This window comes from Accipiter gentilis, unplaced genomic scaffold (genome assembly GCF_929443795.1).
Source record: "Accipiter gentilis unplaced genomic scaffold, bAccGen1.1, whole genome shotgun sequence".
NCBI lineage: Eukaryota > Metazoa > Chordata > Aves > Accipitriformes > Accipitridae > Astur > Astur gentilis.
The window spans coordinates 737,777-761,385 of record NW_026061070.1 but is presented as its reverse complement, the minus strand read 5'-3'; the positions used below and the strand labels follow the sequence as shown (position 1 = coordinate 761,385).

The 23,609-nt window shown below is 47.6% G+C and overlaps 1 protein-coding gene across 1 annotated transcript in view; it reads left to right on the top strand.

Moving 5' to 3' along the window:
- Positions 1–2,280: 2,280 nt before the first annotated feature.
- Positions 2,281–23,609, top strand: part of LOC126037369 (electroneutral sodium bicarbonate exchanger 1-like) — a 230,242-nt gene continuing 208,913 nt past the window's right edge. Inside the window, exon 1 of the mRNA XM_049797673.1 lies at positions 2,281–2,539. Coding sequence (XP_049653630.1) covers positions 2,447–2,539 — 93 coding nt within the window. The 5' untranslated portion in view covers positions 2,281–2,446. The remainder of the gene's footprint in view (positions 2,540–23,609) is intronic.

Genomic DNA, 23,609 nt, shown 5'->3' with positions numbered 1-23,609 from the left:
CCTCTTCCATCCTTTCTAACTGTATCCCCCTCTCCAGCTAGCTGTCCCTTCTCTTTTCTCTCTTCCTCCATGTCTCTCTCACAGCCTATCAATGACAGTTGTTTTTTCCTCCAGTGCTGTCCTGCCCTGTCCCTTGTTTCTCACTCTCATTCTGTCATGCTCCCTGTGTCTTTTTGGAACTCCTCCATCTCTGTCCTGTAGCCTATCACTATTTTTTTCTTCTGCCATCCCTTTGTCCTTCTTCCAGTCTTTGTGTCTCTCTCCCTTTGTTCTCCCTCCCTTCTTTTTTTTCCTTTCTTGCTACATCTCTGTTCTGTACCACAAAAGCACGGAGGGTGTTTAGTAACAGAGAAGAAGGATATAGGCAAGGACAAAGGAAATTAATGGCTGTTATTCGGGAAGAAAGGGGAAGAGGGCCTAGACGAGACTTGCCCCGACTGGGCAAGGATCAATGCGCTTTGTGTAAGAAATTCAGTCATTGGTAGAGGGAATGCCCAGGGAACAAGGAGCATCAGAGGGCTCAAACAGGAGGAACAGTAGCCTCTGTGAAGGGAGACTGACGAGAACCTGGGGAATCTACCCTAGCGGATCCACTGGTTATAATTAAGCTAGGGAAAACAGAACAAGAGGTAGAATTTTTGGTAGATACAGGAGCAACATACTCGGTTTTGAATCAGGCTTTGATGCCCCGGGGAATGATTATGTCACGGTGAAAGGAGCGACTGGCCAAAGTGAAAAGGCATAGTTTTGTAAACCTTTAGAATATAAATTAGGAAAACAGTGGGGCATTCATAAATTTTTATATATGCCGAACTCCCCAAAGGCCCTTTTGGGAAGGGACTTGTTGGAACCATTGGGAGCAAAAATTGTATTCAAGAAGGGAGAAATTACTCTGGAGGTAAAAGATCAGCAAAATATTCAAATATTGAGCCTAACCTTAACCAGTCTCCCCCTAGAAGGAATCATTAATGAGGACATCTTAAAGCAAGTGTACCCGGGGGTATGGGCTACCGATGCACCTGGAAGAGCGAAAAGTGCTCCACCTGTTGAAGTTAGGATCAAGGAAGGCCAAAAGCTGGTAAGAATTAAACAATATCCCCTAAAGAAGAAAGACAGAGAAGGAATCCGGCCGGTGATAGAAAAATTTTTGCGGTTGGGACTATTAAAAGAGTGTGAGTCTGAATTCAATCCCCCTATATTACCTGTTCGGAAGCCCGATGGGTCATATTGGGTGGTCCAAGACTTATGGGCGGTGAATAAGATAACTGAAGATCTTTACCCGGTAGCGGCGAACCCATAGACCCTGTTTACCGTACTAACACCTGAATTGACTTGGTTTAGTGTTTTAGATTTGAAGGATGCTTTCGTTTGCCTCCCTCTCCATGAAGCCAGGCAAAACTTACTCACATTTGAATGGGAAAAGCCCAAGAGCGGTCGAAAGACCCAGCTCACTTGGACGGCCTTGCCACAAGGATTTAAGAATAGGCCTACCATTTTTGGCAATCGGTTTGCGAAAGACTTGGAATCCTGGGAAACCCCGTCTGAGGAGGGGAAGCTGTTGCAGTATGTGGATGATATCCCGATCGCCACCAAAACAGAGAAAGATTGTACGACGTGGGCGGCGAGTCTGTTGAATTTCCTGGGACTTCAGGGGTACTGGGTATCCAAGAAAAAGGCACAGGTAATGCAAGGCAAAGTGAATTATTTGGGCTATGAAATTAGTGCGGGACAAAGACCTTTGGGACAGGCCTGTAAAGAGGCAATATGTCAAACTGGGAGACCTCAGACAGTAGAAGAGTTATGGACTTTTCTGGGAATGACAGAGTGGTGCCGATTGTGGATCTATAATTACGGATTGCTTGTTAAACCACTGTATGCGTTGACAGCCACTAAGCAGAAACACCTTGAGTGGAATAAGGAGACCGAACGAGCCTTTGAGCTACCGAAAAAGGCTTTGATGTCGGCCCTGGCCTTAGGACTCCCAGATGCGAGTAAGCTGTTTCTTCTTTACTCCCATGAGAAGCAGGGCATTGCTCTGGGAATATTAGCACAAAACCTGGGCCCGTATCGATGGGCAGTTGCCTACCTCTCTAAGCAGTTAGACACGACTGCAAAAGGTTGGCCTGGATGCCTGCGGGCGGTTGCGGCTGTGATACTAAATACACAGGAAGCCCGAAAGTTTACTCTGGGCCAGAAGATGACTGTTCTGGTGTCTCACGCAGTATCAGCAGTACGGGAAGCAAAAGGCGGACACTGGCTCTCTCCACAAAGATTCCTGAGATATCAAGCTATATTGGTAGCGCGGGATGACGTGGAGATTGTAGTCGCTAACATTGTCAACCCAGCTTCTTTTCTCAGCAGGAACACAGGAGAACCGGTACATCGTGACCGTTTGGAAACCATCGAAGCAACGTACGCCAGTTGCCCAGACGTGAAAGACGGCCCCATGGAAAACGGGGAAACTCGCTTCACAGACGGAAGCAGTTACGTCCTAAACAGTAATCGACACGCGGGATACGCCGTCACTGCCAGCCAAGAGGTAATAGAATCGGAGGCTTTGCCCAGGAACACCTCCACACAGAAGGCAGAAATAATTGCTCTAACCCGCGCCCTGGAATTGGCCCAGGGCAAAGTTGTGAACATTTATACAGACTCAAAATATGCCTTTGGAGTTGTACACGCACGTGGAGCAATTTGGAAGGAGAGAGGACTAGTGAGTTCTCAAGGGAAAAATATCAAACACGCAGAAGAAATACTGAAGTTACTGGAAGCTGTCCAGCTCCCTAAGAAAGTAGCAATTATGCATATTAAGGCACACCAGAAAGCGAGCTCAGATTTGGAAAAAGGGAACGAGCTGGCAGACAGAGAGGCAAAACAAGTGGCCAAAACACAGGTAAAAACAGAAGGGGCCTTAATTCCTGATAGGTGGATTTCCCTAGAAGGTAAGCCAGAATACACTAAGGAAGATCAAAAGCTCATTACAGGTTTAGAAGGGTCATATAATGAAGAGGGGTGGGCTCATACCCCACAGGGAAAGCTAATCGTTCCCTCTTGCTTATTATGGCATTTGATAGGGGAGGAACATAGGAAAAGACATTGGGGAACAGAAGCCCTGTATAATCATCTGATAGGAGAAATTGTGGCTAGGAATTTATACACCACGGTGAGGCAGTGTGATCGCACAACAGTGTGATCTTTGCCTCCAGACTAATCCTAAGAGCACCCCCAAGCTGGAAATGGGCCAGACTGGAAAAGGCAATGGGCCTGGACAACAATGGCAAATTGCTAATGTTTATTCATTACTAAAACACACCCACTTGTGATTTGCAGCTATGCGTGTTCCGTAGCTTTCTCATGGGAACTTCTTCAAAAGTTACTTATGAAGTTATGCCAAGGTCACACTGTCCCTGTTTTTCTCCTGATATCAGCAAAGCCAGCTATTTTCGGCCAAGGCCTAGTCTTGCTGCTCAAACTGACATTCTTTCACACAGAACTCTGCTCGCACAGCTTTTCTATAGACCCATGTCCTTTTTCATGAAGCCAATTCCCAACAATTCCCCCTTTTTCTTTTTGTGCGAGTAGAGCTTGGTGTGTCAGCTTTGAGACTCCTTTTATCATGCACCCATACGGAATTCTAACTATTACACAGATTAATATCAATATACCCAACCATCATAAGGCTTCCTTAATCAATGACATTACCCATAGTGTTATCCCGCCGAATATTGATTGTAACACTCCATCAAACCAACTAGTTTCTTGCTGGATCTTTGTGTATGTTTCTTCAGCCAATCTATTTGTTTGTATATAGATTGAGGTAAAATTTTAACACCTGCTGTATTGCCCTTTGCAAAGATCTGTGAACACAATTAATTAAACACAGTAAAAACAACATTATACCTAATAAAATACATAAGCACACAAAAAGAGGTTTGATTAATAGCTTTAGCTAGTGACACCCAAACATTCTTACTGTCCCATGGTGTTAACCGATGTGGATCAATCACCAGTGTCACTGTCATGCTGCTTACTACAGTCAGTGTGTTCCATATCAATCTCAGCATAAGGTTTCAAATTTATGGGTAAATCAGGAACGTATCTGCCAGACATGGAGGATGTGATGGGGATTTTTTGTTGTGGGTTGTGTGTGGTTTTTTTTTGTTTTTTTTGTTTGTTTTTTTTTTTTTTTTTTTGTCCAATTGCTGCCAAGGCTTGCCATCCCGGTGCACTTAGTTGTCTTGCAGAAGTTAAGGTACCGCTGCCCCACAATAAATCCAGCAGCGGCTGTAAGTCTGTATTTGTAATACCACTACAAGGTTGAATCCACTGTAGGTCTCCGTTTAAATCTTTCTCCCTCTTTTTGTTTTTGAGCAATCCAGGCTTGCTTAATAACTTGGGATGCCATTTTCCTTAATAAGCTGAACAAGGTAAAACTATTACAATAGTTAAAATCACAGTAACTACAATAATGCCCATAATTCTTTGAGCCAACCCGTTACCCCTAATGACCCAGACCATGAGGAAAATGAACCATCTATACATTCTTGTGCCATCTTGCTCCACGAACTCAGCCCAGCAATCGGTAGGTGCCAGCTTTCCGTGGGCGTCCCCACAGAGGCAACGATGGCCTCACCGTACACCAGCCCGATGCTCTTCGGAAAATCCCAGTATTTATACATTTGCAGAGGAACGGGTTTTAGCACACGTGGCCAGCGGGTGCCAAAAGTCCGCCTCGGTTGCAATCTATGACGCATGCGCTCGCTGGCCAGGCGCGCTGCACAAGTCATAGCCATCTTGTCTATTGGTTCATGGGCTTTACGATACAGTTGCGATGCACAGAGAATCTTGACCTGTTATGTTAGCCAAGGTGAGCTATACATTAGTTTTTGGCTGAGGTAGTATTCATATTGCCACATCATCTATGATGCTCCAGATGATGATGGTCATGCAAATCGAACAGGAGTCCATCGTGGGCCTGTATCTGTGGAAACACAATCAACCTCGTTCCCAGGTTATTAATGGAAATAGACCTTACCCCTAATTTTGGCTTTAACTAACTTTTACCCCACACTGTCTTCCCGTAATCACACTATGTTTAATCAAATTATGCTTTACACACTTTTTACCTAAAGCAGGTTCTATATACAATAAGGCACGCTGTTCTGAAAACCTCTCTGAAGGACTCCGTGTCCACTAGTAATACTCTATTAGTTAGAATCTGTCAGATCAGTGGCTCCAGCACCCGCCGGTGCCGTGCCAGTCGCCATTGGAACAATTCCGGGTCCAGCATCAGTGCGAAGCCATGGCTTGTCCCACTTAGCCAGGATCTCCCAGTAAGTTTTACTTCTGCTGATCTGCACCATTTCCTGGATTCTGGGTCCTTAGACATTACCATGATTCCTGTACTTTGTTGCGTCCTTTCTGCCTGTAAAAGAACATGATGCACTACCATTGGTGGGTCTTTGTGATCACCTGTCAATCTAAGATAATTTAGCACAAATAAGGCTTTGGCCAATCGTTCCTCTGGGAGTAAGCCCTGGGTTCCCCCCTTTTGTTTTTGCAGCATGTTCTTTTAGGGTTTGGTTGGCCCATTCGACAATAGCCTGTCCTGTGGGAAGATGTGGAATACCGGTACCGTGGTGAATTCCCCACAAATTACAAAATCGAGCAAATCGTGTAGAACCATAGGCTGGGCCGTTGTCCATCTTAATTTCTTGAGGCACACCCAGTACTGCAAAAGAAGCGTGAAGATGTCATTCAATATGTAAGGCCTTTTCTCCAGTTCGTGCCGTGGCCCACATGGCAGCAGGATAGGTATCAATACACACATGCACAGAACGCTTTGCACCAAACCACATGACATGGGTGAAATCCATTTGCCACAACTGCAATGGCAAAAGACCTCGTCGGTTAACCCCACAGCCCAAGCCGAGCCCTTCGTTTTGACAATCAGGGCATGCTTTAACGATACCTTGGGCATCAGTAAGTAGTAAGTCAAATTGCTTTGCTAACATCCTAGCGGGTTGGTGCAAGAACGCATGCGATTGCCGTGCTTTGTTGAAAACGATTCCCTGGAGGAGGCTCCCGTGGCGCTGCAACCAATTGGTCAGCTCTGTCATTTCCCGTTTCTCATCTGCACAGTGTTCTCATACCCAAGAGTACTACCAGAGGGGTCATATTGCCATTAGTGATACCGCAAAGATTCCGCACCCACTGGATATCTCCCACAAGCTTCTGGACATCATGTAACATTGAAATTTCTCATGTTATTTGAACCTTCTGAGGTTTAACATTGCTAGCATTTATGTGCCACCCCAAATACTTCCAAGGTGCTGCCTTTTGCACCTTTTCAGGAGTGATTATTACTCCGCGATGGCTTAAGATGTCCTGCAATTGAGTTAAAATCTCATCCTGTGGCAAGTTACTGAGGTAACTGCTTTCTTACAGGCTCTGATGCCCAGGCCACATACACCTGACGCATCGTGGGGGAATTGCGCATTCATTGCGGTAACATGACCCAATGGTATCTCTTATAGGGTTCTGCCTTGTTAATCGATGGTACCGAAAAGGCGAACCGTTCAGCGCCATCTGGGTGCAATCTTTTAGATTTATAATTAACAAATCCCATTCTTCTGGAAGCATAACTGGAGATGGCAAACCTGGCTGCAGGGCTCCCATACTGTGCATCACCACATTCACAGCTCAGATCATGTAACAGTCTCCGCTTCCCACTTTTCTTGGGAATGGTAAATATTGATGTATTCCATGGACTAGTAGAAGGAACAACTTGTCCCGCTCTCAACTGGTCCTCAACTAACCCTTGTATTTTTAGTAGCCTTTCAGAATTTAGCAGCTACTGATCAATCCAAACAGGTTCATCTGTTTTCCAGTTAATTTTCAGAATCGGCTACCCCTCAGTGACCGCTCCTAAAAAGGATGCGTCACTAACATTGCCTTCATTTGGCTCAATAAATCATGGCCTACGAGGCCAAACAATTCAGTTGGGGTAGTCATGACATACGGACACGTCGTAATGTGTTCACCATCGGGGAACACAAATGTAATTGGTAGCTGACTTACTAAGGTGGCTTGTGTGCCCCCTATCCCTGCAATACCAAAGTTTGGATTGATCGATGGCCATGATGGAGGCCAAATGCATTGTGAAATAATCATAACATCAGCACCTGTATTGATTGTCATCGGTTTCTTGACAACAACTCCATCGGGCCCTTCCAATTGCACTACCTTTTCTGGTTTACCTCTTGTTGTGTCCATGGCAAAGTATACCTGCGGTTTCCCTGTGGAGCCGAATCCACCATCTCCACGTTGTACTTCACCTGGGTTCGGAACACACGACCTGAATGGAACTAATTGTGCTATTCTGGTACCTTTAGGAATAGAAACAGGAGGGATTAAAACATGAATCATAATTTTCACAGTCCCACAATAATCTGCATCAATAAGCCCTGGGAGCACCAGAATTCCTTCTAGAGCTGTTGAAGATTGCCCCATTAAAAATGCACTAAGTCCAAACCCCAATGGTCCCTTTATGTTGACTGCAGTTTCCACATCCACTCTGGAGCTTCCTGCGGTGGCGGATCTGGTGGTTGCGAGGCTGCCTGAGGGCTGGCAGCTCAAGCCCCTTGCATTCGTGTCGTCGCGCGAGGGGCCTTCGCAGTCGGTGTAAAGTTTCCCTTCTTCCTGTATTCTTGGTGGTATGGTTATCTTTCTTACACTTGTTGCAGCACTTACTGTTAACAGTACCTGTACATTTGCTCCTAATGTGTCCACGTTTGCCACAGTTAGAACACTTGACCAAGGGTGTCTTACTGGCCTTGTGTTTCTTTGTAGCTCCTTGGAGAGCTGTGGCAGCATAGGCTACTTTCTGTGAGTCCACTGATCGATCCGTGTATTCTATCATATCAACGATGTCTGCATTTTTCGGCAAATTACACAATGCTTTGCGTGTCTTTTCAGTAGCATTTTCAAAAGCGAGTATTTTGAACATGTTTTCTTTCATGCCCTCGTTCATGTCAGGGTGGTCATAAATTGTATTCTCCTGTTTCACCTGGGTAAAAGCATGGCTGTACATATTGTCTGGTACGGTAAGAAAAGCTTGATACGCCAAGATCTGTGATAGATGATGAACCTCAGTGACACATTGTAACTGAGTGTTCCCTGATGCGAAGGGTCCAGTACCCATCGGCATCTGCATGGTTACTCCCCATAGGGGATCTGTTTGTTGTCGTGATGTTGCTTGTTCCCTATCACAGAGCTTCTCCCACTGCCAGAAAAACACTAACATTCGGGCGGGTGTCAAAATCAACTGTGCTAGCTGTTTAATATCTCGAGGTATCAGCGTATCAGCAGAAAAAATGAATTGCAGTATTTGGTGAGTTAACGCAGATTTGATTCCGTACTGACTCACAGCATTCCTTAATTTCTCAATGACCTTCCAGTCAAACACCTCCCATTTTTTCTGTCCATTTGATGCAATAACTGGGAATGCTTAGAGCATAGTCCCTTCTATAATGGCATCTGTTATTACACCCCTCCAATGTCTCTGCCTTTCTTCTGCAGCGGCTATTACAGGCGGCTCCGCGTCTGTCACGGGTGCGGTTGGTTTCCCCGTCTCTTTTCCCCATTTCCTTTAACAATTCTAACATTGTCTCTTTTTGTTCTATTATTAGAGTAGCCAAGTCCTTGTTTGCATTATTTGAATCAGGGTGTATGCTAGGTATAATTTGTTCATGTTGAACGGTGGTATCTGAGGGCTGGTTTTTCGTAGGCAGATTTTTACTCACTCCCTGATTCTGTAGGGTTTCCTTTAATCGTACGGTTAGGGAGGCTTGGGAACTGTCGGATGGCTGATTAATATCGGCAGTCCCAGGGAGTGGAGCAGAAGTCAAGGGCACGAGAGTAGGCGAACAAGCTCCAAAAAGTCTCTCTCGCTGCATTATGTTTTTCTCCCCGCTTTTCCCTTTCGCTTGCGGTTGGAGAGAGAGAGCAGCAAAAGCAGACGCAGACGCTTTACGATCTGCTTTCATTTCTTACAGAGTTGTCTTAATCAATTTCCATAAAGTTACAAGATCTTTAACTTCTTTAGACCCGTCACTAATTTCATCCCATAGGGAGGTTCCGATAGCATTCCAGGTACTAAGCTCAAAAGCTGTACCCACACTAATTGAAAGGTTTCTGTCCTTGCTTCATTAGTTTTTTAGCTGATTTATCATCATCAGTTACCATATCCCATAATACGTCTCCTAATCTACGCCATTCACTCTCCTTAAATAATAAATCTGGATTCTTAAAGCATCCCTTAACGCGACTGTCGTGGTTTCAGCCCGGCCGGTAACAAAGGACCACGCAGCCGCTCGCTCACTCCTCCGCCCCCCTCCGGTGGGATGGGGAGGAGACGGAGGAGAGAAAAGGAAAAGAAACTGGAACCTCGAGGGTTGAGATAAAGGCAGTTTACTGGGACAAACACAAAAGAGATTACAACAACAACAACGGCACTAATGAAAAAAGGTATACAAAAAAGAGTGATGCACAGTGCAACTGCTCACCACCCGGGACCCGACGCTCCGCCACTTCCCCCACCGAAAAAAACAGAGACCACCCCCCGGCCCGCTCCCCATTTATATACTGGGCAGGATGTCACATGGTATGGAATAGCTCCTTGGCTAGTTCAGGTCAGCTGCCCCGGCTATGCCCCCACCTCCCAGGTTCCTGTAAAAATTAACTCTATCCCAGCTGAACCCAGGACATTATCCACCCCTTATTCTATACCATCTACATCATGCCCAGATCTTACTTTTTTTTATTTTTTTTCCAATCAACCACTACAACTTTCCTTGTCTTATATATAAGTATATGGACTCCACCCCCTGACCTCGCACACACACACACGGTGTTCCTTTAGCCTATGGGCTATCCCTCTAATGTGTCCATCAATTTTGGGGCTCTATCTGTTGTAACAGTTCTTCAGGATAAGAGAGAGATGGTGTGAGATGTTGGGTTGTTGTACGCTGCCTCTGGAACTTGTGGCTAGTACATTTGGTGCAACTCATGCCCCTGGTCTGCAGGTCGAAGATGTTGATCTTGAGGAAATTGGTGGGTGCCAGTTCAAGTTCTATCGCTGTTGTACTTGGCTCAGTTTCAAAAGTCCATCCTGTAGTCATTTGGATAATTCTCACAATAATACCCTTGATATGGCATATAGACACTATAGATACAATGACATGCATTGGCAGGTTATTTAGCAGTTAAATATCATACAGCCCAATTCACTGGCTATTCTCTCCCAAAATCAAATCTCCCTGAGGTACACATCGAACCTCCCCATCCTTCTGCATCACCCACCAGGTGTACCTAGGTCCTTGAGCAAAAACAACCCCTTGAATGGGTTTGCTTCTGCTTGAGGGAGGACTAACCCAGACTGTCTTTCCTAACATACTCCTCATGCGCACTACAGGGACTTTATCCCCTTCTACAGTATGTGGATCTCTTGGTTGGGCGGGGCCAGCCCGATTGGCGGATCCTCTAGTATTAACTAACCAGGTGGCTTTTGTTAAATGTGTATCCCAATGCTTGAAAGTTCCACCCCCCATCGCTCTCAATGTAGTTTTCAGCAGTCCATTGTACCGTTCAATTTTTCCGGAGGCTGGTGCGTGATAAGGGATGTGATACACCCACTCAATGCCATGTTCTTTGGCCCAGGTGTCTACGAGGTTGTTTCGGAAGTGAGTCCCGTTGTCCGACTCGATTCTTTCTGGGGTGCCGTGTTGCCATAAAATTTTCTCTTCAAGGCCCAGGATAGTGTTCTGGGCAGTGGCATGGGACACAGGGTATGTTTCCAGCCACCCAGTGGTTGCTTCCACCATTGTAAGCACATGGCACTTGCCTTGGCGTGTTCGTGGGAGTGTGATATAGTCAATCTGCCAGGCCTCCCACTGTTTATATTTCAGCCATCGTCCTCCATGCGACAGGGGTTTTTGCCGCTTGGCTTGCTTAATTGCAGCACATGTTTCACATTCATGGATGACCTGTGAGATAGTGTCCATGGTCAAGTCCACCCCTCGATCTCGAGCCCATCTATATGTTGCATCTCTTCCCTGATGGCCTGAGGTATCGTGGGCCCACTGAGCCATAAATAGCTCACCTCTACGTTGCCAGTCCAGGTCCACCTGAGACACTTCAATCTTGGCGGCCTGATCTGCCTGGTGGTTGTTTTGATGTTCTTCAGTGGCTCGACTCTTGGGTACATGAGCATCTACGTGACGTACTTTTACCACTAGCTTCTCTATCCGAACAGCGATATCTTGCCACAGTGCGGCAGCCCAGATGGGTTTACCTCTGCGCTGCCAGTTGCCCTTCTTCCATTGCTGTAGCCACCCCCATAGGGCATTTGCCACCATCCACGAGTCAGTATAGAGATAGAGCACTGGCCACTTTTCTCTTTCAGCAATGTCTAACGCTAGCTGGATGGCTTTCACCTCTGCAAACTGACTCGATTCACCTTCTCCTTCAGCAGTTTCTGCGACTAGTCGTGTAGGACTCCATACAGCAGCCTTCCACCTTCGATGTTTTCCCACAATGCGACAGGACCCATCAGTGAACAGGGCATATTGCCTCTCATTTTCTGGCAGTTTATTATACAGCGGGGCTTCTTCGGCCCGTGTCACCTCTTTCTCTGGCGACATTCCAAAATCTTTGCCTTCTGGCCAGTCCGTAATCACTTCTAACATTCCTGGGCGACCGGGGTTTCCTATGCGAGCTCGCTGTGTGATCAGTGCGATCCACTTACTCCACGTGGCGTCAGTCGCGTGATGCGTAGAGGAAACTTTCCCTTTGAACATCCAGCCCAGCACTGGCAGTCGAGGTGCTAAGAAGAGCTGTGTTTCAGTACCAACCACTTCTGAGGCGGCTCGAACTCCTTCATATGCTGCCAAGATCTCTTTTTCAGTTGGAGTATAGCGAGCCTCGGATCCTCGATATCCCCGACTCCAAAACCCCAGAGGTCGGCCACGGGTCTCCCCAGGTGCTTTCTGCCAAAGGCTCCAGGTAGGGCCATTCTCCCCAGCTGCAGTGTAGAGCATATTTTTAATATCTTGTCCTGTCCGGACTGGCCCAAGAGCTACTGCGTGAACAATCTCCTGCTTAATCTGTTCAAAGGCTTGTCGTTGCTCAGGCCCCCATTTAAAATCGTTCTTCTTCCGAGTAACTTGGTAGAGAGGGCTTACAATTTGACTGTAATTTGGAATATGCATTCTCCAAAAACCCACAACACCTAAGAAAGCCTGTGTTTCCTTTTTATTAGTCGGTGAGGACATAGCTGCTATTTTGTTGATGACGTCCACAGGGATCTGACGACGCCCATCTTGCCATTTTACTCCTAAGAACTGGATCTCCTGCGCAGGTCCCTTGACCTTACTTTCTTTTATGGCAAAACCAGCCTTCAAAAGGATTTGGATTATTTTCTTCCCTTTCTCAAAAACTTCTTCTGCCGTGTTGCCCCATACGATGATGTCATCAATATATTGCAGGTGCTCTGGAGCTTCACCTTTTTCTAGTGCAGCCTGGATCAGTCCATGACAAATGGTGGGGCTGTGTTTCCACCCCTGGGGCAGTCGATTCCAGGTGTACTGGACGCCCCTCCAAGTGAAAGCAAACTGAGGCCTGCACTCCGCTGCCAAGGGAATGGAGAAAAATGCATTAGCAATGTCAATTGTGGCATACCACTTAGCTGCCTTTGATTCCAGTTCATATTGAAGCTCTAACATATCTGGCACAGCAGCGCTTAGCGGTGGCGTGACTTCATTCAGCCCACGATAATCTACTGTTAGTCGCCATTCCCCATTGGATTTCTGCACGGGCCATATGGGACTATTAAAGGGTGAGTGAGTCTTGCTGATCACTCCTTGGCTCTCCAGTTGGCAAATCAGCTTATGGATTGGGATCAGGGAGTCTCGGTTGGTGCGATATTGTCGCCGGTGCACCGTCGTGGTAGCAATTGGCACCTGTTGTTCTTCAACCTTCAGCAACCCCACAACCGAAGGGTCTTGGGAGAGACCCGGCAGGGTAGACAGCTGTTCAATCTCCTCCGTCTCCAATGCAGCTATACCAAAGGCCCAACGGTACCCTTTTGGGTCCTTGAAATACCCCCTCCTGAGATAATCTATACCAAGGATGCACGGGGCCTCTGGGCCAGTCGCAATGGGGTGTTTATGCCACTCATTCCCGGTTAGACTCATTTCAGCTTCCAATACGGTTAGCTCTTGGGATCCCCCTGTCACACCAGAGATACAGATGGGTTCTGCCCCTTTATAACTAGATGGCATTAGGGTACATTGTGCACCAGTGTCCACTAGAGCCTTATATTCCTGTGGGTCTGATGTGCCAGGCCATCGAATCCACACTGTCCAGTAGACTCGGTTGTCCCTCTCCTCCACCTGGCTGGAGGCAGGGCCCCTCTAATCCTGGTTAGAACATCCGTTACTCACTTTCTGCACACGTAAATCGGAAGTCCCTTCAAGGGGATCGGAAATGAGATCAGCCCATCTACTGCGTCTGGGGGACTGCTCACGGGAAACTGGAGCAGCAGTTTTCCAAGAATTCTCTTTTCTGGTTGCTTTTTCTCGCAACTCCTGTACCCGTGCATCCAAGACTGAAGTGGGTTTTCCATCCCACTTCCTCATGTCCTCTCCATGGTCACGCAGGTAAAACCACAGGTTAGCCCGTCGAGTGTACTTTCTCTCTCCTCTCTCTTGGGCAGAGGAACGCTTACTCCCAATAACTGCGATGCGGGCCTGTACAGGTGAGGAGGAGGACAGATCCACTTTGAATTGCTGGAACTCTCGGGACAACTCCTCCACAGCTGAGACACAGGCCCGTAGGGAGGAAGAGAGACTCCCTTCGTATTGCCGGAGTTGGACAGCCAATTCATCCACCGTTTGTCCATAGCCTTCTCTCCAGGACATTACTGCCAATGAGTTGGCATAGGTTGGTGGTGCACTTCGTAGAAACTTCCGCCACATGGGTTGTGTGCATTGGACTTCATCTGGATCTGTGGGTGACTGCGCATTTTCTGGATCATTGTAAATCACCTCCAGCACGGCTAATTCTCTCAGGTACTGAATACCTCTCTCCATGGTGGTCCACTTGCCTTGGTGACATGTAACTTCATCCCTGAAGGGGTATCTTTCCTTTACACCTAACAAAAGTCGCCTCCAGAGGCTGAGGACTTGTGTTTTTCTCCCAATCGCCTTGTCGATGCCCCCTTCCCTAGACAGAGATCCCAGCTGCTTGGCTTCCTTACCCTCTAATTCCACACTACTAGCCCCGCTATCCCAGCATCGGAGCAGCCAGGTAACAATGTGCTCACCTGGGTGGCGGCTAAAATCTTTTCGCATGTCACGCAACTCACTCATGGATAGAGATCGGGTAATTATTTCAGGTTCTGCCTCTACCTCCTGTTCTCGCGATGACCCTGGTTCATCTTCATCTCTCGCTAAGCGAACTGATTTCTTTGTGTGTTTCTTTTTCTGTACAGGGGCGACTGATACTGGCACAGGCTGGTTCTCTGGTTCAGCTGCAGTGTCTGTCACCGGGGTAGGGGTAGTCATGGTACCTGTTGTCGTGGTAGGGGCAGCCACGGTGCTTGTTGTCGGGGTAGGGGCAGCCACGGTGTCTGTTGTCAGGGTTTGGGTAGCCACGGTACATGTTGTCCTGTTTTCCATCTTTTCCCCCTTTTCCCCCCGAGGGTGCTGCATAATATCAAGCAGTGTTTGGTAGATATTGGCCAGAGCCCAGCACAGTGCAGCGAGTTGTATGTCTTTGGAATAGCCACAGCATTTTTCTTTCAAATATTCTGTCACTTCATAAGGGTTCTGTAGTTGTTCGGGAGTGAACTTCCAAGTCACTGGCGGTGAGAAGTTCTCTAGATACTTGCCCATATGCTCCCACATGCCGTGCCACCCATGAGTCTCCAGCTTTGGGGGAGATCTCTGAGTGGTACTCTTAAAGAGCGTTTTTGTAGCCCTAAACAAGACCTGAAACATATTCAGGAGGCATAGCACTAACAGCACACTGGCTTGCGCATCCCAAGGATATTCAAAATTCTCAAAAGCTGTTGTAATTAGTCGGAAGGAGAAGAGGGAGGTGAACGGACGGGGGGAGGTATCCCCCCCTAATTTCCCCATGGATTGGGTGTAATTACCAATAAAATCCGACAGAAGGCGCCCAAAGTATGGAAATGATATCACTGCCTCATACAGATACCAGCTTAACCTCATGACCAGTGATGTAATCATTTCATAAGTCGACATTGCCCAGTACAGCAAAATGATAATCCCAATCACTCTCCCAGAGATGAGATACGCAACTACAGGCAATACATAGAGCATATAAGAGCTTACAAAACGCCACCATGTAAACAAATGAAACAACATTGTGACTAACATCTATATATCTAAGAAATGCGTTTGGCAAATTTGTTTCAACACGCTCTGGCCAGATCTGTCGTTATCTCAACCCTTCTGCCCCACGTTGGGCGCCAAAAAGGACTGTCGTGGTTTCAGCCCGGCCGGTAACAAAGGACCACGCAGCCGCTCGCTCACTCCTCCGCCCCCCTCCGGTGGGATGGGGAGGAGACGGAGGAGAGAAAAGGAAAAGAAACTGGAACCTCGAGGGTTGAGATAAAGGCAGTTTACTGGGACAAACACAAAAGAGATTACAACAACAACAACGGCACTAATGAAAAAAGGTATACAAAAAAGAGTGATGCACAGTGCAACTGCTCACCACCCGGGACCCGACGCTCCGCCACTTCCCCCACCGAAAAAAACAGAGACCACCCCCCGGCCCGCTCCCCATTTATATACTGGGCAGGATGTCATATGGTATGGAATAGCTCCTTGGCTAGTTCAGGTCAGCTGCCCCGGCTATGCCCCCACCTCCCAGGTTCCTGTAAAAATTAACTCTATCCCAGCTGAACCCAGGACAGCGACCAACCCCGAAATTTGCTTAATGCAGTTTACTCCCCGCTTTTCTAAAAAGCACTGTAATAATTTTAGGGCTACCTCTTGATCCATTGCCGGCCGGCTTCTTGATACTCCTGGGTGCTACCTTGATTAAGGGACCTCAGTTAAAAAGTCTTTGCAGCCTTTTTCCAGTAGCCCTCACTGACGGCGAACCCCTTTTGGATGGTCCAGGCACGAGAGTTAACACACCAACCAAGACGATCAGCGTTCGGTTAATCTTTTGCCCCCCGGTCGCTGCTACCGGTGCTTCTCAGTGTCCGTCGCTCCAATTATTCCCCTTTCTTCGGTCCCCGTTCGGGCACCATTTGTTGGAGCGGCGGAGGAATGCACATAAGTCGACCCAATATGAGTGATAGAAGTGATTCAACTTTATTTGCACGGATAGCTCATATTTATACAGTTTGCGATAATTATGCCTACTAGTCCTAATATGATTGGTACATTGCTAATGTTTATTCATTACTAAAACACACCCACTTGTGGTTGGCAGCTACGCGTGTTCAGTAACTTTCTCATGAGAACTTCTTCAAAAGTTACTTGTGAAGTTATGCCAAGGTCACACCGTCCCTGTCTTTCTCCTGATAACAGCGAGACCAGCTGTTGTTTTTCTCCCAATATCAGTAAAGCCAGCTATTTTCAGCCAAGGCCTAGTCTTGTTGCTCAAACTGACATTCTTTCACACAGAACTCTGCTCGCACAACTTTTCCACAGGCCCATGTCCTTTTTCAGCAAGCCACTTCCCAACAAAAGGTATTCCTAGAAAAAGTTTCCCGTTTATAAAGCAGGAGTTTGTTGGGGCTGAATTACAGTTCCTTTGTAACTGAATTGGGTCAATATTCCGAAAAAGGGGAATATGTTTATTTTTGAAACAGGTCAATACTGCATGTGTTGTGCTGGCAAGGAGGAGGCTTCTTAAATGTAGAACTTGTTAAATTTAAAAGCACACCTCCACTCTCCATAGTATTGCTTCTATGTTAATTCAGGGTTAAGATATTCGTTCACTTCAGTTTCTGTGAATCTGTTAGGGCAGCGTGCTCTAAGGTGATGGGAGGGAGCAGGGGGAAGAAGGGGAGGAGGAAAAGCAAAATATCTGGAACCTGCTCTTCCATGACTCCTGCAAACTGTAATGTTATTTTTTTTTCCCAAGCCTGAAAACTGTACTTGGCAGTGGGATTGTGGCTATCTTGTTAATATTCTTCCTTCCTTTCTTGTTTTGGCCTCTCCAGGAAGCGATTCGAGTAATCCTTGGAAATCTTGATGATTTACATGCATTTTCTACAGACCACTATCTTTCTGTGTACCCTTTCTTTCCTACTTGTAAAAGAAAAGGTCCAATGACTTGTATCTGTTGGGCATTGCTTAATTTGACATTCCTGCCTAGTAGTGCGCAGATCTTTAGCTGGAGTACGACTCCTCTGAGCTTCGCAGTTTTACATTAGCTGAAGATCCTCCTCAGTTGTTGCCTTCACCAGAGAACTGATGTATGTAAAAAGAATGTTTTGCAGTGTTTTCAGATGGCCACCCCTGCGTTCCAAATCTGATTTAGCCAGAGAAAACGAACGTGCATATATAAAGTCCCAGGAAGCCCACGTAATGCGATTGCAAGGAAAGCTAGTGCGTTGTTTCAAAAGGTTAATAAAATGTAAAGCGCAGCAGCGTTGGCCCTCTAGTAGAGAAGACCGCAGTAGTTTTCTTGTAAGGTACATTAGGATTAAGTATTGTAGTTGCTGTAGTGTAAAGGGTTACGGAGAAGTTACTCTCCTGAGGCTGTTGTTGCAGAGAAAAGTAAGTTAGTGGAAGGAGAAGCCTTTTCAGTCCTAAGGTGCGTCAGTTTGTGAATCGGATCAGGCCCTTCGGCATCATCTCCTCCCGTGATTCCGAGTGCCCAGGAGTAATGAACACCCGCGTGTTTCCGCCTCCAAGGCATCCCCTTCCAGTCTCGGCAGACTGCGTTATTGCCACCCCTGGTCCTAGCAGGCAAGAACGAGATCATCCTCTTTCTCTGTCAGAAGCTGGTAGGTATGAGAGCAACTTATTCCTGTTGCTGCCAGGAAGAGAAAGTAGCCCAGAGCATCGTCAGACAGGAGGCACCCAAACAAAGGAAGCCTCGTTGTTGGTTTGCTTCGCTAAAGCGCAGCCAGTTTTGCCTGCGTGCTTGAGGAGGGTTTGATTCACGAGCTTGTATTTCTGGAACTGGGAAGTCCATCCACCTGCTCAGGCAGCACCGGGCCCTGCGGAGAACTGCAAGCTCAGAGGCCTGGCGTGATGAGTTGTCCTGCAGTCTGTGTGTCGGGCTCCTCACTGTAGCATACCTCTTAGTTAATCGCCAGCTGTGGGAGTCCTTGAAGCCAAACTCAAACGAACAATTTCATCCCTTAAAGGAACTGACTGTGTCATCTAGGCAAATCTTGGGCTTCATCTCTGGTCCTCAGGATGCAAATGGAGTAAAAGTATTCATGTTATCTGTTTCTTCCTGAGGTCAGAGGCACGTAAGGAGGCTGCTGCCTGGCGTCACCCATTCGTGCATGCATGAGCTCCTAGGTGTGCGAACTGCACCCCCAGGAAGGAACGTCTGTAACTGTGGCGTTTGTCATGTCAATTATCTTTTGTTCTCCCATTTTGAGGAGGACTGTGAAGTGAATGTAATGATGCTAGTCCTGTGAATCCTAGTCCTTTTCAGGTTTAAAAATAATTTTTAAAAGAATTACTTTTTAGTTAGGAAAGCTGATGAGGTTTTCTTCACAGGGTTGGGAGAGCCTGGCATGTTGTTTTTTGCGGGAAGATGTGAGGACTGAAGCCAGATGCAGTTAAGGAAACACAGTGCTATGAATGCAAGCAACTGATGGAAGAGTGTCACCTGGATGAGTGTTTCTTGTAATGTGTTACTAGCGTATGGTGTCTCCTCACATCTCATTTCTCCGCTGTGTAGTTCGATGTGTCACTTGTTCAGCTGCTGCTGCTCATTAAATATAAATCTCCATTGGCAGGAGCAGTTACAGGGTTGTGGATCTTGGACCAAGATCCTCAAAACCCCCTAGCTATGCGAGGTTTCCCTGCCGCACGTGCACTGCCTTTGTGTCCTGACGCTCTGTTTCTCCAGGAATGTCAGTATTTGCGTGGGGAGTTTCAAGGACCTGCCTGTGGACGCGACGGCCCCTACACCCCTGATGTATTCTTCTGGTGCTGCATCCTCTTCTTCGCCACCTTTGCCCTGTCAAGCTTCTTGAAGAAGTTTAAAACCAGCCGCTACTTTCCAACCAGAGTAAGTAGAAGGAGGTGGCCAGTGTCCATCTCCGCACTCGTTTCCCAAAATGGCTTTCCTGGAGCACTAAGCAGTATTTGCCCTGCCTTGGTCAAGCTGGGAAACGTTGGCCTTGCAGGCCAAGCTCTCCAAGAGCTTGGATGTCCCACACTCATTTCCATGAGTGCAAAATCATCGTAGCGTTTCCCACCTGCCTCGTGACCTGCCCCAGATTGAAGATTTTTGGGGTTTGATTTTTTTTAATTTTTTTTCTTCTCCTCAGGTAGTAGGAAGTCAGGTTTCCCAAAGTTTTGGGGGTTGGGGTTTTCGGTTTGGTTTTTTTCCCCTACCTTCTGCGCATTATGTGCTCGAGTGGAAAGTAGATTCGAATGAGGAGCTTCCTTTTGAGGACTAAAGGATGCCTCAGTGCCTTGTTGCCATTGTAGCTGTGAGTGTAGCTGTAGTGGCAGACATGTGTTTTCTTATTTTTAATATTATTATTATTATTTTTAGATTTTGACTTAAACCAACCCTTGTTGGCCTAGTTAAGCTTTTTTTTATTGTCTGACCCCAGATCTCACAGGGACAAACACAGCAGCAGTATCTAAGCAAGGGATCAGGCTGCATGTGCTCAGAGGGGTGGTGGGATTTGGTTAAGCAGCCTTAATGTTGTGGATGTCTGCAACTCTTGCATCTCACCTTACGGCCCTGTTTGCCATGCCCCTCTCACCTCTGGTTTCTCGCCCCAGGTACGGTCCACAGTGAGCAACTTTGCTGTTTTCCTCACCATCGTCATCATGGTGCTCCTTGACTTTGTGGTTGGGATCCCATTGCCGAAGCTCCAGGTCCCCCATGCGTTCAAGGTACGGGGTGTTTTGGCACGTGGGGGTGCCACAAGGTGATGCCGGGGCAGGGCAGGGCTGAGTCTGGAGGAGATGCTGGTGGTGTGACCATCTCCTCTTCCACCTCCAAGTGCCTTGCTTCCTCCTAGAAATGAGAAGATGGCCCCAAAACTAGATACCTACAGGGGAAGTATCTAGAGCTGCTTGCAAGGAGGAGACTGGCACTGCTGAAGCCCCCGGGAGAGGGGGACATGAAGCCAGGGCTGGGAGGTGCTCTGACGCAAGGAGGGAGGGGAAAATGAAAGCCAGTGGAGTGCCTGGGCTGGGAGACGATGCTGATGTGTGGGCTTTGTTGCAGCCTACCAGAGACGACCGCGGGTGGTTCATCAACCCCATAGGACCCAACCCTTGGTGGACGGTGTTGGCTGCGCTCGTCCCAGCTCTGCTCTGCACCATCTTGATATTCATGGACCAGCAGATCAGTGCCGTTATTGTGAACAGGAAGGAGCACAAGCTGAAGGTAAGGGCCTGCGAGAGATGACTCCAGCCCCTTCTGGGCTGCAGGTCTGGGGGGAAGCTCTTATTCCCGATGCTTTCTGAAGGCATTGGTTTGGGACAAGGTCAGGCTGTGTGGCAGGATGCTCTCCTGGATTAACGATGATGCAGGGAGCAAGTGACAGGGCAGTTCAGATGAGCAACCTTTTGGGGGAGCAAATTAATCTTGGAGCAATAGAGAACTGCGTTTTTGTTTTAAAATGGCAGCAGCAGCAGGTGTGGGGAATGAATTGTTTTGATGCGCTGCCAGGGATAACTCAGAGTCACACCTTCCTTGCAAGTGGTACAGTTTTCTTTGTGAGTGGAAAAAATGGTTTGGTGCTTTTGGGTTGTGGCTTGTTGTTTTTTGGAGAAGTATTTAATGCACAAGCTCTGCATATCCATTGTGTCTGAACTCCTGCCAGATTTTCATGCCAGGTGCTTGTGCAAAGCCTGCATACACCCTTGCTTGTTTCCATTTCTTGTTTTGAATTCTGAAGAAGTTGACTTGTGCTCGAGCAGGGTTTGAGTCTGACTTGCGACGTTATCCTTGCTCTTGTGCTATGGGATGCTCTGTTTCTTGTTTTCCTGCCTGCAGAAAGGATGCGGGTACCACCTGGACCTTTTTGTGGTGGCCGTGATGCTCGGGGTGTGCTCTGTGATGGGGCTGCCCTGGTTTGTGGCTGCGACCGTCCTGTCCATCACCCACGTGAATAGCCTCAAAGTAGAGTCTGACTGCTCAGCTCCAGGAGAACAACCCAAGTTGCTGGGGATACGAGAGCAGAGAGTCACTGGCTTGCTGATCTTTGTGCTCATGGGCTGCTCTGTCTTCTTCACTTCCGTGTTAAAGGTGAGAGGAAAATGCAAACCACCCAACAACCGTGAGCTTGTTGGAGGTTACAGAAAAACAGTCCCCTCTCTGCAGGCCTGAGTAGTTAGTTGTGGAGCGGAGGAGGAGGAGGTGGTCCCCACCCTTGGGGCTTGACCAACGGTGGGAACCAGCCTCGGTTAGGTTTTGCAGCCCTTCAGGCCCCCGTTTGGTGTGCTCGAGGCGAGCAAGCAACGCAACTGCTTGAATTTTTGGGTGTCTTTCAGGCCCACCCATGTTTATGGGTTACAGTTGAGCATATTCAGACAAGCACATCTGCTCTGTTTCAAACAGGCAGCCCTTTAGTGGCTGCAATTTGCTCCCCAAATGCCGCGGAGCAGCCGTTCCCAGGAGCTAAACACACTGAGGTCATCCCTGTGGGCTTCCTTGCACGTTCCTCCCACAAAGTAATCTCGTCTCTAGGCTAAAAGGAGGCCTGTGGCCTTTGCCTGTTGCCCCAAGAATAGGCAGAAGTGTTTCTTCTACCGCCAGAGAATGCGGCATAGGGTAGCACGGGTGAAATCGCCTATTTTCCTCCAACCTTTCTGGAAAATAGGATTATTCTGAGGAGAGATAACTCCCAAGTTCAGCCTAAAGCAGAGCCTTAGCTCACTCGTGCGCACAAAATGGCAAAACAATGGTTAATATCTGACCCATCTCTAAGCCTGAATGGAAGCTGGAAAGCTTCAAGCAATTTTAGGCAGTGCCTGTGGAAGAGGGTGGTAATACTGAAAATGCAATACAGAAAAAGAAACGATTGCATTCTTTCTTTTTTTTTTCTTCCCCCCCCCCCCCCCCAGTTTATACCAATGCCTGTGCTTTATGGCGTCTTTCTCTACATGGGTGTGTCGTCGCTCAGAGGAATTCAGGTACGGACTCTTTTACAGCGTGCAGCATGTCGGCTCCCTGGTATTTTGTCTCTGTAGCAGCAGGGAAAAAAGCAGTGGCATGGGAAAAACTTCTCGCAGAGCAAGCAATGAAACTCTTTTGTGTAAGAAAGAGATTGGTGGAGGCACAGGAGGTATAGAGGGCTGGGAGGACCAGGCAAGTTCAGCGCTCTCTGTTGCAGGGTTTAGGGCAGGTCAGTGTTTGGTTACGTGAAAAGCGGGGGAATTTGGTGCAAAGGGAAGGCAGTTTCTACCACTGGTGGAAATCCTCGCGGGGGGATTCAGTGGGCCGAGAAATGCTAATAATGGAATGGCATGGAATAGTTGCCGTTTGGTGGGCAGCTCTCAGGGGCAAGCCGGTTGCTAGATGGAGCGAAGGGAAAATGGGTGCTGCTCCCAGGAGGAACGCGGTGGGATCCAGTATTTCTGACGGCAAGCGAGATGCTGCAAAGTGCCTCCACGTCTCGAGAGGGCCAGAAACTTGCCGCAGTCCCAAGGTGGCAACCTTTCCCTTTTATTTCGCAGTTCTTTGATCGCTTGAAGCTGTTTTGGATGCCAGCGAAACACCAGCCGGATTTCATCTACCTGCGGCACGTGCCCTTGCGAAAGGTGCATTTCTTCACGGCGATCCAGCTGACCTGCCTCGTCCTGCTCTGGACCATCAAGGTGTCCCGTGCCGCCATCATCTTTCCCATGATGGTAAGAGCTGCCACCGCTCGGCAGCGGGGTGTTTGCAGCGTTGTTGTGAGAGGTGGCATCGTCTCTGAGCTCACCGCATCTTCCCTCTTATTCATGAAGGTTTTGGCTCTCGTATTTGTCCGGAAAGCGATGGATTTCTGCTTCTCAAAGCGAGAGCTCAGCTTTCTGGATGACCTTATGCCAGAAAGGAAGAAGAAGTTGGACGATGCCAGAAATGAAGCTGGAGAAGAAGACGAGGTAAGGCTTGCTGTGTCCTCGGGGCTGGACATCTCCGTGTGTCTGTGAGATTGCCTGTTTCTCTTACAGCTTGTCTGGAAATGTTGGGGGAAGATCAGCACTCAATCGAAATAGATCCCAATAGCCTGTAACTTTTGTAACCTTTGTTTCCTCAAGTAGCAGTGAGCTGAACGCTTGAATACAGGTGTAATTTTTAAAACGAGTCGTTTTTCACAAAGGTCATTATCATTATGATGATTATTATTAGATGCTGCTGCGGCT